Genomic DNA, 17,901 nt, shown 5'->3' with positions numbered 1-17,901 from the left:
GAATCACATTGGGAAAGTCTGTTATCAAGTGTTAGGCTATGGACTTAAGAAAGAGATTAGAGAACAAGGAAGAAAGCTTAAAAGCAGCTGAACTAGGGGAGCTCCTGGGTGAGGTTCCTCGTTCTGAAGATGCAGACGTAGGAAATATGCTTTGGGTGTATTGGGGAGGGTTTTTATAACAAAGTCTTTAGGGAAGGAAGGAAGGGACATTCAATTGTGATTTATGGTTCATCCATTAGTTTGTCTAAATGGGAAAGGCTGTTTACTCTCCTTATCGACATGTATATTCTTTGAATTCTTAATTCTCCCCCTCAGCCCCCTGTGATTTATGGTTCTTCTGTTAGTTTGGCCAGATGGGCAGGGTTGTTCACCCTTCTTATCGACATGTATATTTTTTGAATTCTTCATTCTCCTCCTTGGCCTCCTGTCTGGACCTAACATCAAAGACATGTCTAGAGTACTGAAGAGCAACAATATCAGTCTGGAGACTAAGGTGTGCCAAATACAGGGCATGGTCTTTGCAATTATTTGCCATGCATCAGAGAGCTGGACAATAACTAAGGATGATAGAAGAAGGATCGATGGCCTTGAGTTGTGGTTCTGGAGAAGAGTGTTGAACAGACTGTGGATTTCCAGGAGAACGAACAGGTCAGCCTGGAGAGAATGAAACCAAGCTCTGTCTCACACGCTTTGGGAACATGGCCAGGAGGGACCAGTCTTTGGGGAAGAAGGGTCATCACAGGAAAGAAAGACCCAGGATGAGATGGATTGACTCAGTGACTAGAAAAATGATATTAGGTCTGTCAGAGATGATAAAATTGCCTTAGAATAGGGCAGAGTTCAGAGCTAATGCACCTAAGTTTGCTGTAAGTTGCAGACAACTTGATGGCTGGCACATAACAACGACACTATGGGTGTTGATTGTGAATCCATTTAAAATTAAATGATTGACAACTTTAATCTTTTATTCATCTGTCATGCTGTCTATTGGTCCAGTGGTGGGAGTTTTGTTTTCTCAATGTTGAGTAAGAGACATTGAGATTTATAGTATTCAATCTTCATTAGTAAATGCTTCAGGTTTTCTTAAATTTTCTGCAAGCCTTGTTGTATTATCTGCTTAATACAGATTGTCGATGAGCCTTCTTCCAATCTTGATGCCACATACTTTTTTTTTTTAAATCCAGCTTCTCAATTATTTTACTGAAGAGTCAGCTACGACTTGGTTCCAACTCAATGGTACATAACAACAACAGCATTCAAAGGAGTATTAGTCAGATTTGATTCGACAGCACACAAGAAGAAGGGGAAAAAGACTATAGAGGGAATACATGAAGTCACTGTACAAAAAAAAAGTAATAATATTAATCTTCACAGAAGAAATGTTAAGGGAATATTTCACTAAACCTTAACTGAAAATACAACATAAGTCTTATAAGTAGGAGATTCTTTCAAACATAAATAACCTCCCTATTCATGTATTTATGCACCTTTTTATGTCACAGCATAAACCTGCTATTAAGGACCCTTTAGCTTTAGATAGTAAATGCAGACCTACCTTTTGTTGTGCATAACCACAAAGTTCAAACTATCTGTATTCATAAATTAGTTTTTTCTCCAAACTGTTCCTTCTACTTCTAAGTATTTACCCTCCTTTATTACTATCATCTTCTCTTTTTTAAGTACTGTTTCATTATCCCATAAGTTTTCATTCTCCTTTTAAGAACATCTATCTCTAACCTAGGTGTTTCTCCTAGCTGCCATTTGTTTTCTTCCAGAAAGAAATGCCTAGAACCTACTGTCTACTCCACCCACCTCTATTTCTCCTCACTAGCTCACGATTTCACTTAAGCATCTGCTATCATTCCAGCAAAATTGACTACTTGAAATAATTTATATAGCTTCCTAGTTGCTTCTCTTTTTTTCACTTTCTTAGGTGATTTAAATTCATTCAGTTATAACCCTTAATATATGTTCTGTACCCAAGGCCACTGCATTTTGTCTCATATATTGTCTCTTTTCCTGGATATCTCATTCAGAAATTTGGATCCTCTATCTTCAAGCTGTGTTTTCAACTGGAAATAGTGTATACATTTGCAGTTCTTTTTCCTCTTACCTCCTTAAAATATATATTCATCTTTTGGCTTGAAGTATATAAATTTGTACACATACATATTACTTGCACTAAACTATTTCATTTGCCTTACATTGTAAGCTATACTGGGACAGAAAAGAGTACTTTGAATTGATAATCTACTGGTAACTGGTAATCACCACCCAGGAAAGCATGTAAATACGGAGGTTGCTGGTGATGATATTACTATGTACTATCACACTGACTACATCTTAGACCATATAAACAGCGGAGTTAAACCTTGCCCTATTCTGCACCAGGCTTACAATCAGCATTATGCTTCTGTCCATTACAGTGACTGTGACAATCCACAACGTTGAGGGTCTTCCTCTCTTTCTCTGACACTTTCCAATTATAATGACTTTCCCCAAGAACTGGTTCCTCCTGATATTATGCTCAATATATGTGAGACAAAATTTCACCCTCCTTGCTTCAAAGAAGCAACTTGGTTGCACTTCCTCCAAGATGGTCTTGTTTGTTCTTTGAAAGTCTATGGAATATTCAGCATTCTTCACCAACACCACAATTCAAATGCAGCAATTCTTTAGTCATCCTATTGTCGTAAGATAGTTGTTAGGTACCATCAAGTCAAGTACAACACAAAGAAACCCTGTGAACAACAGACCGGAACTCAATCCTATCCATTTCAGACACATCCATCTCATTGAAAATCTCAATCTCTCTTATTGAGGATGTCCTGTCTTTTACTGACCTTTGCAAGAATGAAGAGACCTCTGGTGACTTAGTGACAAGAACCTGTGCTGCAGTCCTGAAGGTCCACGGTTTGAATCCACCAGATGCTTCATGGGAGGATTGGCAGTCTTCACCCATGTGATTAACTGCCTCTGAAAACCTGCCAGAGGGTCAACTATGGAGTTGGTTCTGACTCGATGGTACAAAACAACAAAAATAAGCATGGTGTTCCTCTCCAACAAATAGCCTCTTCTAACAACATGCCCATGAGTATGTGGATCACAACAAATTATGGATAATATTGAGAATAATGAGAATCTTAGAAGACTTAATTCTGTGAATAGAGCAAAAGAATACAATATGGTTAAAAATGAAGGAAGGAGTGTGTCAAGGTTGTATCCTTTCTCCAAACCTATTCACTCTGTATGCTGAGCAAATTATTAGAGAAGCTGGACTCTATGAAGAAGAATGTGGCATCAGAATTGGAGGAAGACTCATCAATTATGCAGATGACACAACCTTGCTTGCTAAAAGTGAGGAGGACTTGACACACTTGTTGCCGAAGATCAAATAATACAGCCTTCAATATGGATTGCATCTCAAAGTAAACAAAGGTCTTTACTACTGGGTCAATAGGCAAAATATATGGAGAAAAGATTTAAATTGTCAATGATTTCATTTTACTAGCATCTATAATTAACATCCTTGGTACCAGCAGTTAGGAGATCAGGAGACGTATTGCACTAGGAAAGTCTGCAGTCAGGAACCTCTTCAAAGTATTGAGGAGAAATGATGTCAGTTTGAGGACTGAGGTGTGCCTGATTCAAGCCATAGTCTTTTCAATCACTTGCTATTATACATCTGAGAACTGGACAGTGAATAAAGATGAAAAAGAAAGACCCATAGAGTGTCAAGAGAACAAATATGTCTTAAAGAAAGTGCATCCAGAATGCTCCTTGCAGGCACAGATGATAAAGCTTCATCTCACATACTTTGGCCATGTTGCTAAGAGAGGCTGATCCGTGCTTGGAATTGTGGATGGTTGGTGAAAGAGAGGAAAACCTTAGCCAGATGGATTGACACAGTGGCTGCTGCAATGGGCTCGAGTGTATCTGAGATTGTGGGTATGGCACAGGACAAGTCGGGTTCAGATCAGTTGTTGATGGTGTAGTTATGGCTTATAGTCAACTAGATGGCACCTGACAACAACAACAACATGTCCAAAGTATGTGAGACAAAGAAGCTTTCTTCTCTTTGCCTCAAAGGACCACTGTGGCTCTACTGTGGATATGGATGCTGTAAACTCTTATTTTATAACTTCTGTTTTGTGATTTAGCTGTAAAAAATATTATTAACTGAGATCCTTTTCTGGGAAAAACTTATAGCAGGACTTATTCAGTCTTTCCCAGAAAAGTTCTCTGGTATCACCCAGGGACTTATATTAAACATAATTTTCCTGAGACTTGAGTTTCCCCTGCCCACCCTTCTCATTTCCCATACTTCTTTGTATCTCTCTTTCCTTGTTTATCATCATTTCTCTGCTATCTCAGTTTTCCCACTTAGTTATGTCAAATGCTACAGTCATGTAGTAAGAATGTATAAGGGTCACTTGTAAGTAAAGCAAAACACTGGTAAGGGATTAGAGAATACCAAAAGCTGTGACATAGTCCATGCTCTTTACCCTTGTCTGCTCTGGTGGGAATTGCATGCTGTTAGAGAGATAAGGCATACACATGAAAGAGTTGAGAAAAATGCAGTCCCCACAGGGGTAGGACAGACAAGTTTGCTTCAGAGTTCCTGAACAGTGTTCCTCTGTGACTATATTGATAACGAGGTTGTTGTTGTCAAGTCGACTATGACTAACAGGATCCCTGTGAACACCAGATTAAAACTTAAGGTTAAAAAAGATAACAATAATGTTGTTGTTGTGTACCATCAAGTCAACTGTTCAGCAGGATTTTCAGAGGCAGTAAATTGCCCATCCCATTCATGCGGAGTAGCTGGTAGATTCAAACCACATACTTTTGGAATCGCAGCACAGCTTCTTACAACTAGGCCACCAGAACTCCCCAAAGTAACATTAACACCAACTAAATTCACAACAAGAAAGGGAAACCTGCAGCGTCCTCACAATCTCTGCTGTGCTGATGCCCATTGTTGCAGTCACTTTGTCAAGCTGTCTCATGGAGAGTCTTCCTCTCTTTTCTGACTGACCTTCTATTTTTCCAAGCAGGCAATTAGGTAGAGTAAGCTTTTCAGAGACGATGGAACTTTAATCTTAGAGAATGGATAGAATGGAACTTAGCTAGAAGGAGAGAAAAGAAAAAGTATTAGAAGGTGTATAGTTTGTACTGGTGGCTTAGTGGTAAGAAATTGCACTACCAACTCAAAACCACATGGTTCAAACCCATGTTTGAAGGAAGAAAGAAAAAGAGTCTGCCTTTGAAAACTTACTGGAGGGTCAGATGTGAGTCTGTTCTGACTCCACTATGCTGTTAAGTGCTGTCGGTTTGCAGGCAACTCATAGCGACCCTATGAAGGAGGGTCCTCTCTCCAGGTTCATAGGGTTTCCGGAGGCAAGCTATTATGGAAGTGGATACCACTCCTCTTTCCAAGCTTGTTTTAACTGGGGAGCTCCACCCCGCTCTCTGTCAGCATTGGGTAGCCAACCATTAACGCATTTGACACATCAGTGATATATAACAAAAACAACAACATGATACATAATAAAAACAACAACAACAGAGTTTGTATTATAGTGTATTGAAGATAAGGGGGGACTAAACAAAGGAGGACCAAAGTCTGAAACTGAAGAAGACTGGATTTTATATTATAGGCCTAGCATCATATGTAGCCGCTAGGATTTTTCTTTCAAATATATTAATTAGGATCAAAATTCTCTAAGTCATTTATGTTGACACTGGAGATTTCCTGTACAACTGATATAATGAAAGCAGAATTCCAAAACTATTTATCTGTCAGTGATACATACAGAAAGATTTGAAGAGTGTGTACCTGGAAGAGAGAGCTCAGTGGCGAGACCAACAGCTTCCATAGACAGTGATGTCAGACCTGGGCTAATGCAGTTGGAACTCAGAAGCATATTTAATAACTGTCTTATACCAGGTTCTGTTCTGCAGAAGTAAAACCTGAGAGGAGGATTAATATGATAATAAATCACATGACTTGTTAAGGAAGTACTTACTACAAAAGAAAATAATAAGAAGCAAAGCGGAATAGCAACAGGGGACAAGTTAGGAGGGTGTGATTTTAGGCAAAGTTCCAACCTCAGTCTGATCCGGACGCGGAACACTCAAAGTTGTCCTCACTTGAGTCACGCGACTGATCTCTCAGTCTCTGCATTTAGACTCTGCTAGTGAAGCATGAGAAGGCTAAAAGGGGAGTAAATTCCCAGCCATATGGTTTGGGGTTTTATTTTTTTTTTCTTTTTTTAACCTTTGGGACAAAGCAAGTCTAACAGCCCAAGGACATTGAATAGAAGAACTTCTCCATTGAAGTGATTAAAACCAAAGTATGCCAAGGGGGGGAGAGATCAACAGTGTACAATTTCTCCTGCAATCATTTTTTTTAATTTGTTTTATACTGATTTATTTACAAAGTTCATATATTTTCCACACCAGTCCTTTTCCATTTCCTTCACACACAACCCATCAAATTGTGCCACCTTATGATTAACACCTCCATCCTTCCTCACTCCCCACTCATCCTCAGTCATCTGTTCCCACCCTCCCTCCCCCTTGGATCCTCATACTTGATCTACAATGATGGTCTCATACAATATTTGTCCCCAGGGGACTGAGTTAGTCCGCTTAGTGTTCTGCTCTCTGGTCCCTCCCAAGTTAGGGGGTAATTTACAAAATTAATTTAGCTCTTGCATGCTGCGTAATATTCCGTCATGTGAAAGTCCCATAATTTCTCAGTCCATTAGATTATGGTTGGATATTTGATTTTAGCAATTGAGGCAGAAGAGGCATTTGACAAAAATCTAACACTCCTTCCTGATAAAGACACTCAACAAAATTGGAATAGAAGGGAATTTTCTCAATATAATGAAAAAGTATATATACAAAACCAAGAGCCAACATCATTCTCAATGGAGAAAGGCTAAAAGCATTTTCTTTGTGAACAGGGAATGGACAAGGATGCCTACTATCACCACTTCTATCCAATATTGTACTGGATGTGCTTGCTAGGGCAATACAACAAGAGAAGGAAATAAAAGGCATCCAGATTGGCTAAGAAATGTTTGAACTATTGCTATATGCAGATGATATGATGATGTACACAGAAATCTTCAATCTTGAGATTTGCAAAGAATGAGTTTGTAGAAAAGAATTAGATAAGCTTTCAGAAGTCCCATAGATAAAGATAGAGGAACAAAGGGATAAATAATAGATAAGATGGTAAAGATGTAGGGTATAAATCACTATATTTGTGACTTACACATTTGTTAAATCTTTTTATATTCCTATTATGTAAATAATTTGTCCAGAAAATCCAATAGTTCATTATAGATTCTATAATATCTGTAAAATATGTTGTAAATGTGAAGTGTTAAATACATATATGACACATGCTTAGTTGGCATGATTTCTTAGCTCTTTTCAAATGAACTCTTTCTTGTGTATAAGTGAGATTCTTGAGAAATGACTACAATTTTATTTAACTGAGAAAATGAGAACTAAGTGCACTCATTAGGAAAATGGGAGTACACTTATTGGGCGGTGCTTCATGAGGCCTTATTTGTGATTCATGGTCATAAAATTGAAGTGAAACTGTCCTAAAAACGATGTGATTTTTGTTTAACAACATTTGGTATCACAGAGGCAGAGTTGGAGATTAGCCAAGGAAGTATAATGCAAAAGAAAAGGTTAAAAGAGTTGAATGTTTGCAAGTTAATGATTATGGTGATAGACCATGGAATCTAGACTAGGTAAGAGGAAGGGGGAGGTAGGACCAGTGAATTAATTGGATGTTTTTATATGGTCAGAGAATTGTTGAATTCCATGTAATAAGTAATTGAGTCAAAGTTAATGGTTAGAGAGAAGAATGCTTGTAAAGGAGATTGAGATGCTGCAATTTTTCCAGATGACAAAGTTAGGGATGAAACCATAAGACTGGATAGTGTGGGTGAGTTAGAAGAAGGTATCAACAAAGTTAAGAAAGTCAAAGAAATAATAGGTTAAACATATTCAATAGATTATCCAAATAGATGCTAAAATTTACAAAAATGATGCCAGGGATAAAAGTGAAAATATTCAAAGCCCTTTAGCCTCATAACTAAGGAAATAAAAACAATGGGAAACAGAACATAACAAATTCTTTAAAATATTCTGAATGGATAAGCAATTAACTTCCACAGCAGTATTTCTTCATCTTGACACCTAATGTTATCATTAACAATTATCTAAGTAAAACAAAATCACTTCTTTCTATTTACACTGAACATTCCTATAGACAATGTTAAATCTCCTTGATTTTCCTCAGTTTCAGTGCTTCCCTAGATCAAAAGGGTCATTGGAGAGAATAATTTTAAACCGTTGTTGTTACTGCTATGTGCCAGCGAGTCACTTGCGACTCATAGTAACCCTATGTACATTAGCTCTGAATCCTGCCCTATCCTGAGCCGATCTTACCATCTCCAACAAACCTAATCCCATTTTTTCAGTCACTGAGTCAATTCGTCTCATCCTGGGTCTTCCTTTCCTGTACTGTCCCTCTAACCTTTCAAGCATGATGTTCTTCTCCAAGGACTAGTCCCTCCAGGCCATGTGCCCAAAGTATGTCAGACAGAGCCTCAAAATCATTGCCTCCAGTGAGCAAACTGTTTTCACCCTCTCCAGACAGAACTCTTTATTCTCCTTGCAGTCAATGATATGTTCAACACTCTTGTCCAGAACCACAACTCAAAGGCATCAATCCTTCTTTAATCATCCTTAGTTATTGTTCAGTCAACACTTTCAGCACCAGTAGCCAGGAAATTAAAAGATGTATTGCCATGGGAAAGTCTGCTGTTAGGGACCTCTCCAAAGTACTGAAGAGCAATGGTGTCTCTCTGGAGACTAAGGTGCATCTGATACAAGCCATGGTCTTTGCTATCACTTGTTATGCATCAAAGAGTTGGACAGTGACTAATGAGGATGGAAGGAAAATTGATGCCTTTGAGCTGTGGGGCTGGAAAAGAGTATTGAGAGTACCATGGACTCTTAGGAAAACAAACAGATGCATCCTGAAAGGGTTAAACCGGGCGGCTCCTTGGAGGCAGAGATTCTGAGGCTCTTTCTAACATACTTTGGAAATGTTGTAAGGAGGGACCGGTCCTTGGAGAGGGACATCATGCTTGGGAGGGTAGAGGGACAGTGTAGGAGGGGAAGGCCCATTATAAGGTGGATTGATTCAGTGACTGAAGTAATCGGGATGGGTGTATTGGAGACGGTGCGATTGGCACAGGATAGAGCAGGGTTTAGGGCTGTTGTACATAGGGTCGCTGAGTCTCAAGCGACTTGACGGCACATAACAACAACTGATGCATAACAAATAATTGTGAAGACTATGGCTGGTATCAGGCACATCTTATTCTCCAGACTGATATTGTTCCTCTTCAGTACTCTATAGAGTACTGTCCCTGACAGTAGACTTCCCCAGTGCAATCAGTCTTTTGGTTTCCTGACTGCTGGTGCCAAGAGTAATAAAAAGAAAACTGTCCATCACATTTGACTAGAATTCAAGGAAGTAGTTTGAATGGAAGAAGAAAATGCAGCCCCAATGCAAATCATGATGGATGGAGAGGAGATTGAAACTGTCAACAGCTACATCTTAATTGGATCTTACTTAGCACTGTTGGTACCAGCAATTAAGAAATAAGGAGACACATTGCACTGGGAAACTTTAAGACAGGATCATATGTTTCCTTTCCTTATTTTTAATTATATGATAGGTTTGTTTAAACATGTTCTCTAGTAAGTTCACAAAGTCCTGGTGGCATGACTGGTTGACTGCTTACTGAGGGTCAGAAGCTTGAACCCACTAGACACTAAGGAGGGAGGATGGGCAATCTCCTCCTGTGTGATTAACTGCCTCTGAAAACTCACCAGAGGTCAGCTCTCGGTCATTTCCAACTTGATGATACACAACAACAGACAATCTAAGAGAGAACGATCTGACAGTCTCTTTCTGTCTTATTGAGAGTTTTCTTCTCTTTTACTGACCTTCTAGCTTTCCCAGAATAATGTCTTTCTCCAGAGACTGACTGACCTTTCCCAAAATGATAGCCCAAAGTTTGTGAGACAATGTCTCAATGTCTCACCATCATCTCCTCTCAGGAACACTGTCGCTGAACTTCCAAGATAGGTTTGTTTGTTCTTTTGGCCATCCATGGTGTATTCAATATTCTTGACCAACACTGCAATTCAAAGGAATCACTTCTTCTTCAATCTTCTTTATTCATTGTCTAAGTTTTATGTACATACGAAGCAATTGAAAATATCATGGCTTGGATCAGGCACACCTTAACCTTTAAAGTAACACCCTTACTCTGAAGCACTTTAAGGTTCTTAGCAGCACATCTACTCAGTGCAATATGGTGTTTGATTTAATGACTCTGCTTTGAGGGGTGTTGATTGGAGTTCTAAGTAAAGGGAGATCCTTCACAACTTCAACCCATTCTCTGTTTATCATAATGTTTACTGGCTCAGTTGTAAAGCTTTTTGTTTTCCGTCCATTGAAGTGTCATATTTTTTTCACTCCAAGTCCCAAATATTATCTGTCAGCCTTTTCTTTTTTCTTTTTTTACATTAATTTTAATGAAAGTTTACAGAGACTTAGGGTTTCCAGTCATCCATTGTTGCACTTTTCTCCCTCCTACCCCGTTACCCCCAATTCACTCTTCTCCTTGAAAAGAAAAACTCTTTTATTGTTATGCAATCCCTCTCCCCAAGTTCACTCCACTATGCAGCCTTCACTATGGACTTCTGTAATGACAAGAGTACCCATTCATATATCCGTTTTAAACAGTTCACTCCCTCATCTGTTTCAGTGCAATATACATCATTCCTCCCCTCCTTTTCTGTCTTTCCTCAACCCTGATGTCCGTTTCTTTTTACAACCATGGCCATATGCAATATTTGTCCTTTTGTGACTAAGACATTTCACTCAGCATATCTGTCAGTCTTTTCTAAGCTCTTGTTTTTAATCAGGCCCAAAAGAGTATATGTCATAATAACAGATGTTGCTTTAGAACTCTTCTCACAGTTTGCAATTACTATGTATTTATTTGAATGATCACATGTTTAATCTCTCTTCTTCCTAGCTTTTGAAGAAATCTCCATGAAGACATACCAGTCTAGTTTATCCCCCCTCACGGCCTACCAGAGTCATTCAGCAAAAAGTCTTGAACACATAAACACATAGTTTAAGAAGCTTAATGACAACACTTTCCTTTTTTGTCCTTTTGGTTATAGATGTGCAAAGGAGACAATTTTTGCCGCTGTCAGAGCAGAAGCATCTGTGAACAGACAGATTTTTAACTCAACTAAAAATATAAAATGTATTATACTGATCTATGTGTTTGAACATTCTTTTACTTTGTACATTACAGTTTGCAGTACTGATGTAATCTGGGTTTGCTGTGATGCTGAATCTTGCGCCATCGGAGTGTCAAATGTCATAATCGTTTCCCAAAGTGATCAGTGTTTGGTGGAGCTCCCAGTTGTAAAACAAACAGGTTTGGAAGCAAGAGTGGCATCCATTTCCCAAACCACATGCCTATGGAAACTCTATGAACTTGGAGAAATGACAATAATTATAGAAAGGCATTAGGGGTTTTTTTTCCCCATAGAGTTTCCATGAGTTGTGCTCGACTCGATGGCCATCAGCAACAACAGAAACGTGTTTAAACAAAAGAAAATAACTTCATTAGTTGTGTAACTCTCAGTGATTTGGTATTTCAGGTTGGAATTGTACAATATGGAAAAAATGTAACCCATGAGTTCAACCTCAACCAGTATTCATCAACAGAAGAAGTGCTTGTTGCAGCTAAGAAAATAGGTCAGAGAGGCGGCCTCCAGACTATGACAGCCCTTGGAATAGACACAGCAAGGTATATGAATGTGAAAAACTGCAAAAACAATTGCTCACAGTCTAGCCTTTTGAAATATTGATTAAACATTTACCTGGTGCTTTCTTGAAACGATCTTTAAACCATATTCAGTTGATCAACTAACAGGAACCACTTTGGTTGTCCTATAATCTCATCACCCTTCTTATCTTTCCCTGTTATCCCAGGTATCTGAGTAAAATCCCATGGAGACTGAGTAAAATAGTTACTTTAGTCTATTGCTTTGTGCTCTTATTAAGACTAACTATTGATGTGTACCCTTTTTTCCTTTTTGAGATTCTAAGAGTCTCAGTCTAAAAACACAGATTAAAAATTTGCATATATCTGTTTAGTATATATTTATATACTAGGATGACTATCTATTTTCTAATACATTGTTAAGGATACTGAGGATGTCAAATAAGAGTTACTATTGTTATATGTTTCCAATTTGGAATCCACTCATAGCTAACCCTCCCCAGATTTTTAAATAATGCCATATTTGAACAGTGTGATTTTCAGTGTAAAAATGGAAAGAGGTTGGAAGTGTTTAATCACTCACAGAGTGTCTCTTTTTCCATACTTATTTTATCTAAATCTTCTCTTATTGGCAACCCTTTCTTTATCCTATCTACTGTTATCTTGTGGTGTTGTTGTGTACCATTAAGTTGGAATTGACTCATAGCTGACCCTCCAGTGGGTTTTCAGAGGCAGCTAATCTCATAGGAAGAGATTGCCCCTTCTCCCAAGGAGTGGCTGGTGGCTCAAACTACCTGTCTTTAGTATTGCAGCACAGCTTCTTGCCATTAGGCCACCAGAACTCCTTGTTATAGAAAGCACATATTCTGCTCTGTGGTTGAGTTGCTTTTCATAAGAAACTACATAATTTTCCTTCTTTATAATCTCTCTCACATTGCTATTGAATTAAAATCAACTCATAGCTGACCCTCCTGCAGATTTTCAGAGGCTATAAATTGCACAGAAGATTACCCATTTTATCCTGAGGAGTAGCTGGTTGGCTGCACAACATTTTAAGGTCATTTGAGCTCCCTTCTCTTATAATACAGGGGAAAAAATATTGATATAGCTGAGAGAGAGAGAGAATCTATCTTCTGTGCTTTGTCTTATCTCATGTTCAGCTTTTATCTCCTTTTATCACTCTCCTTAGTCCCTATGACAGTTTCGAAGATCTTGAATAAAAATTTAAGCAATACCAAAAATCATAGGGAAATCTAACAAATATTTTGAGTTAAAAATTATTCTATTGAGTGTCCTCAATTTCTGGGTTTTTATCTGGTTTTGAAGAGTTTATTATCCAAATTCTCACTTCTCCCACCTACTATGATCAGTGTTTTCAAGCTGTTGAGGTACTTAATATGGGTACTTCAGAGGCACAGCCAGCTACTCAAACTTTAAATTTTCATGGTTAGCTTTAGACCCATAAATTTAAGAACATATGGTTCTAGTTATATGGGACCCAAGAGAAAATAACCACAGATGGTGTAATTTTAAATTTACCTGCCTAAGGGCCACTGATTTGCATGCAAAGTTTGTATATGTCTAGGTGTACTCAATAGACCCTCAAGAAATAATTGACTAAATGAGACTGCACATTCGAAAGTCAATTCATGTTCTTTGAAAGCTCTAAGCCTGTGGGGAGCTGCACATGTTCCAAAGGCAGCCCCTTAGGAATGAATGTCCATTTTGGAAAACTCACTGAGGCAACATTCTGGCTGCTTTTGCTCCAACATAAACACCACTATAAAGATCATGCTTCTATATGGGTTTTGCCTGTATGTTTCACAACAGGTCTACCTATATGATACAGATATGACTGACCTCATAATGTTAATAAGTGTTCTCCTTGCATATTAGTTTTTTGGTTTTGGGGTGGGGTTTTTTTGGTGCTTAAGCATGGTTTGCAATTGCTTCAGTATTCCTCTCAAACAGGGCCAGTTGCAAACAATATTTTTTAGTTTTTAGATTCACAAACCTCTATTTTCATTGTTTTCTATTTCATGAAATTTTTATGTCCTTTTTCCCTAGTCCATATTTTCTTTCCTTTTAATAGACTTACATGGTTAAGTCTCAAGGTCAAGATTCTTCCTGTCCAGAAAGAAAGGACCTTCTTGAAGTATTCTAGTTTTATAAAACTTTCAGAGGGGTCTTCACTTAGTGCTAAGAAAGGGCATTGCATGATGGAGTTGTAGGTATAAGAGCAATGAGATGAAGAATATTTTTGAAGCACAAAGCATGTTCTACAGAGGTCAGCCAATTGGTTCCCTGGTTTCAGCTACCAGATTTTCTATCAGAAAGTTCTTTTAATCATCTCCTTCTGCTAATGTTCATTCAGTCATGGCCTTGATCTTCAAGATGAAGCATTTGGATGATCCTCAAAGGAACTGAAACTACAAATAGGATTTAACTCTCATATGATATCCATTTCTATTGTTTTTTAAAGGCAAGCCTTTAACACAAAATCTGTTTGTGGGATGGAGAGGACCAGGATACACAGTTCTCTCAGGATGTATTAAAAAAAATATTAACTTTTACTTTGAAAAAAATGAGGAAAATAAAAAAGTGTAAAGAATAATACAACAAAATCCTGTGTACCCAATGAACAGAGTGGACAATTGTTAACCTCTTCTCAAACTTGCTTCAGGACATTTTAAAGGAACAATAATCACAAATAAAGTTTTCTTAGTCCACCAGAACTGCCAGAAATGTTTCCCTCTGTGCACAATATACCTACTAGACTATCTTTACTGTATATTTACTAAGTAACTAATATGGTTGTGGAAACTGTTCAGAGTGGTTTTTTTTTAAGGAAAGTGATTCTTTGGAATATCTCAAACTTAAGTTCTTTGTCCTCATAGCCAAAGCAAAAGTGTCATGCTTGATTCACTTTATATCCAAATCCAAAAAGAATATATAATCTTTTCATTATTTCACTAATAAGTATATTTTGGTCTTCTTGACCAAGATTCAAGAGAAGTGTGTTGAGATAAAGAAATTTAAATAATGCAAGAGAGTGTCTTCATGAATATAAACATGCAAAACAGCTAAAAATTGTCTTTCCCTCCATCTTTTTCTATACATTCTCATTGAATTAAATTTAAATATCTTTCTTTGCAATTAGATTATAAGGCTTTCCCTTTCTCTCCATACCCCCACTACCCATAAATCTGTGTCCTCAAGCCTAAATCAGACCAAATCTCTGAAAACTCAGAATCTCTTGGACTTCTAGAATTCTGCTGGCTGTCAGGTCACTGACTCATACCACTGCTATCTAGAGTCCTTTCTTTATTTAAGCCTGATTACTTTCTACATAATCCTTAACACTCTCAACCACTCACAACCATATGGATATTTTTCTCTTTCATCTCTTCACATCAGCTCAAAGGATTTCCAAGCTCTCCTACAAATGCCAGAGTAAATGTGGAAAGGAATGGGGACCAAAGCAAAAACTTTGGCCCAAAACAGAAGAAGAGCCCTGTCAAGAAAAGTAAAGAAGTGTTTACAGAAGAAAGAATGACTGGAAGAGTATTTAGAGAATTAATTTCATCTAAATCTGTTGTGTGCACCAGTCACACCCTTCCTTTGAAACGTCCAAAAAATATTTTTTCATTTTAAGTAAATAATACATGATGATTAGCAGAATGATGACCTCTCCATCATCTGGAATAAATCTCCAGCTATTACAAATAATAATCATCATACCTTTCATCTTGACAGTGGGTGTTGATTTAAGAGAAGGTTGGGTCACTGATAATTGTATTTGTGTTTTGTTAACTGTACCTATTTTTAGAGCAATAATTTATTTGCCTGTTCTTTATCCCTGATTACTTTAGAAAAGAGGCTTTCACTGAAGCCCGAGGTGCACGAAGAGGGGTTAAAAAAGTCATGGTCATTGTGACGGATGGAGAATCTCATGACAACCACAGACTGAATAAGGTCATCCAAGACTGTGAAGATGAAAACATTCAGCGATTTGCCATAGCTGTAAGTAAAGTACTACTGATGACTTTCATTCTCGAGTGAAGGTTGTGCTGCAATCCCAAATGCACAGGGTTCAAATCCACCAGATGTTCCACTGGAGCAAGAAGAGTAATCTCCTCCTGTGCCAGTCAGATCAGATTTGATGGTATGTTGTTGTTGTTGTTATGCGACTCATAGAGACCCTATGCACAACAGCCCTAAACTCCGCTCTGTCCTGTGCCAGTCGCACTGTCTCTGACACTCGCATCCCAATTACCCCAGTCACTGAATCAATCCACCTCATAGAGGGCCTTTCGCTCCTGTGCCTGCCCTCCACCCTCCCAAGCATGATGTGCTTCTCCAAGGACCTGTCTCTCCTCACAACATGTCCAAAGTATGATGGTATACTGCCAGAAAATAAATACATACATACATACATACATAAAGAAAAAAAAACCAAACACAAAAACAACCAAAAAATGTGTGAAGCTGAGAATGATATACATACACATCATGATAATTTTAGGAAGGTGACAGGTCCATCCTGGAAAAGGTGAAACCAGGCTGCTCATTAGAGACAAGGATTCTGAAGCTTTGTCTGACATACTTTAGGCATGTTACAAGGAGGGACCAATCTTTGGAGAGGACATTGTGCTTGGGATGGTGAAATGAAAGTGCAAGAGAGGAAGACCCTTGATGAGATGGATTGACTCAGTGACTGGGGTAAAGAGGGTGGGTGTGACAGAGACAATAAGTTTGGCTAAAGATAGAGCAGGGTTCAGAGCTGTTATATAAGTCACAGGCAACTCGATAATACATAACAACAACACATACACCCCCAAAAAGGTTATAAAGGACAGATGTCTTCATTTGTGTGTAAACTTTGTGGTAGTTGAATTGGAGGAGAAACCATAAAAAGAAAGAAGAAAAGGAGGGACAAAAGAGGAAGAAAAGGAAGAAGGGAGTAAGGAATGAAGAAAGGGAGAAATTAAGCTGGAAAAGCATTAAATAGTAAACACATTCCTTGTTAAATAATACATTCTGAAATTTGAGACCTGTTACAGATTGAATTAAATCCATTCAAAATAAGTATAACTATTTGTCACTTCGATACTGTGGTTTGGCAGTTATGTAATAATTTAATGATCCCCCATCATATGATCTTACATGTAATCCATTGTAAGGAAATTATGATAAAATTCAAACCTCTTATTCAGGACACAGCTCCAATCTGAAACAAAGGAAGGGAGTTTTCTTTAGATTGTGACCTCATCACCTTTTATCTTGAAAGAGATAAAAGGAAAGAGTAGTGATCAGAGAAGAAGAGACTTGAGCCAGGAGCAGAATCTGTCCTTTGGACTCTGAGACCCTGTACTAAAAATCCCTAGACACTTGGGAAGGAATATTGGTACTAGCTTCTTAATTTATAAGATAATAAATATTTATTTGTTAAATTCATCTACCTGTGATACTTCTGTTGTAGTAGTACTAGACAACTAGAAAGGATTTCTTTTGTCATAGGCTACAGTGTGTTGTGACACTAAAAAAAGGCTTTGTTGTTTGTTATTACATGCCCTCAAGTGGCTTGAGACTCATAGCTACTGACCCTATATACAACAGCTCTGTACTCTGTTCTGTCCAGAGCCAACCTTATTGTCTCTGACACACCTGACCCCATTATTCCAGTCAATGAGTCAATCCGTCTCATCCAGGGTCTTTCTTTCTTGTGTTCTTTCTTCACCCTCCCAAGCATGATATCCCTCTCCAAGGTCTGCTTCTTCCTTGCAACATGATCAAAGTATGACACAGATGAAGTTTCAGAATACTTGCATCCAAGGAGCAGCCCAGTTTTTTCCTCTCTAGGATGAACTTCTTTGTTTTCCTAGACGTCCATGGTATATTCAATACTCTTCTCCAGCACCACAGTTCAAGGGCATCAATTCTCCTTCTATCCTTAATCATTGGCCAGCTTTCTGGTGCATAG

General features: G+C 38.2%; 1 protein-coding gene across 1 annotated transcript in view; it reads left to right on the top strand.

Moving 5' to 3' along the window:
* Positions 1-17,901, top strand: part of ITGA1 (integrin, alpha 1) — a 175,523-nt gene that overhangs the window by 58,815 nt on the left and 98,807 nt on the right. The window contains exons 7-8 of the mRNA XM_006889599.1: positions 11,794-11,942; positions 15,791-15,941. Coding sequence (XP_006889661.1) covers positions 11,794-11,942; positions 15,791-15,941 — 300 coding nt within the window. The remainder of the gene's footprint in view (positions 1-11,793; positions 11,943-15,790; positions 15,942-17,901) is intronic.

This window comes from Elephantulus edwardii, unplaced genomic scaffold (genome assembly GCF_000299155.1).
Source record: "Elephantulus edwardii isolate Elephantulus edwardi_28Jun2011 unplaced genomic scaffold, EleEdw1.0 scaffold00079, whole genome shotgun sequence".
In the NCBI taxonomy this organism is placed as follows: Eukaryota; Metazoa; Chordata; class Mammalia; order Macroscelidea; family Macroscelididae; genus Elephantulus; species Elephantulus edwardii.
This window is presented reverse-complemented; position numbering and strand designations above follow the sequence as displayed.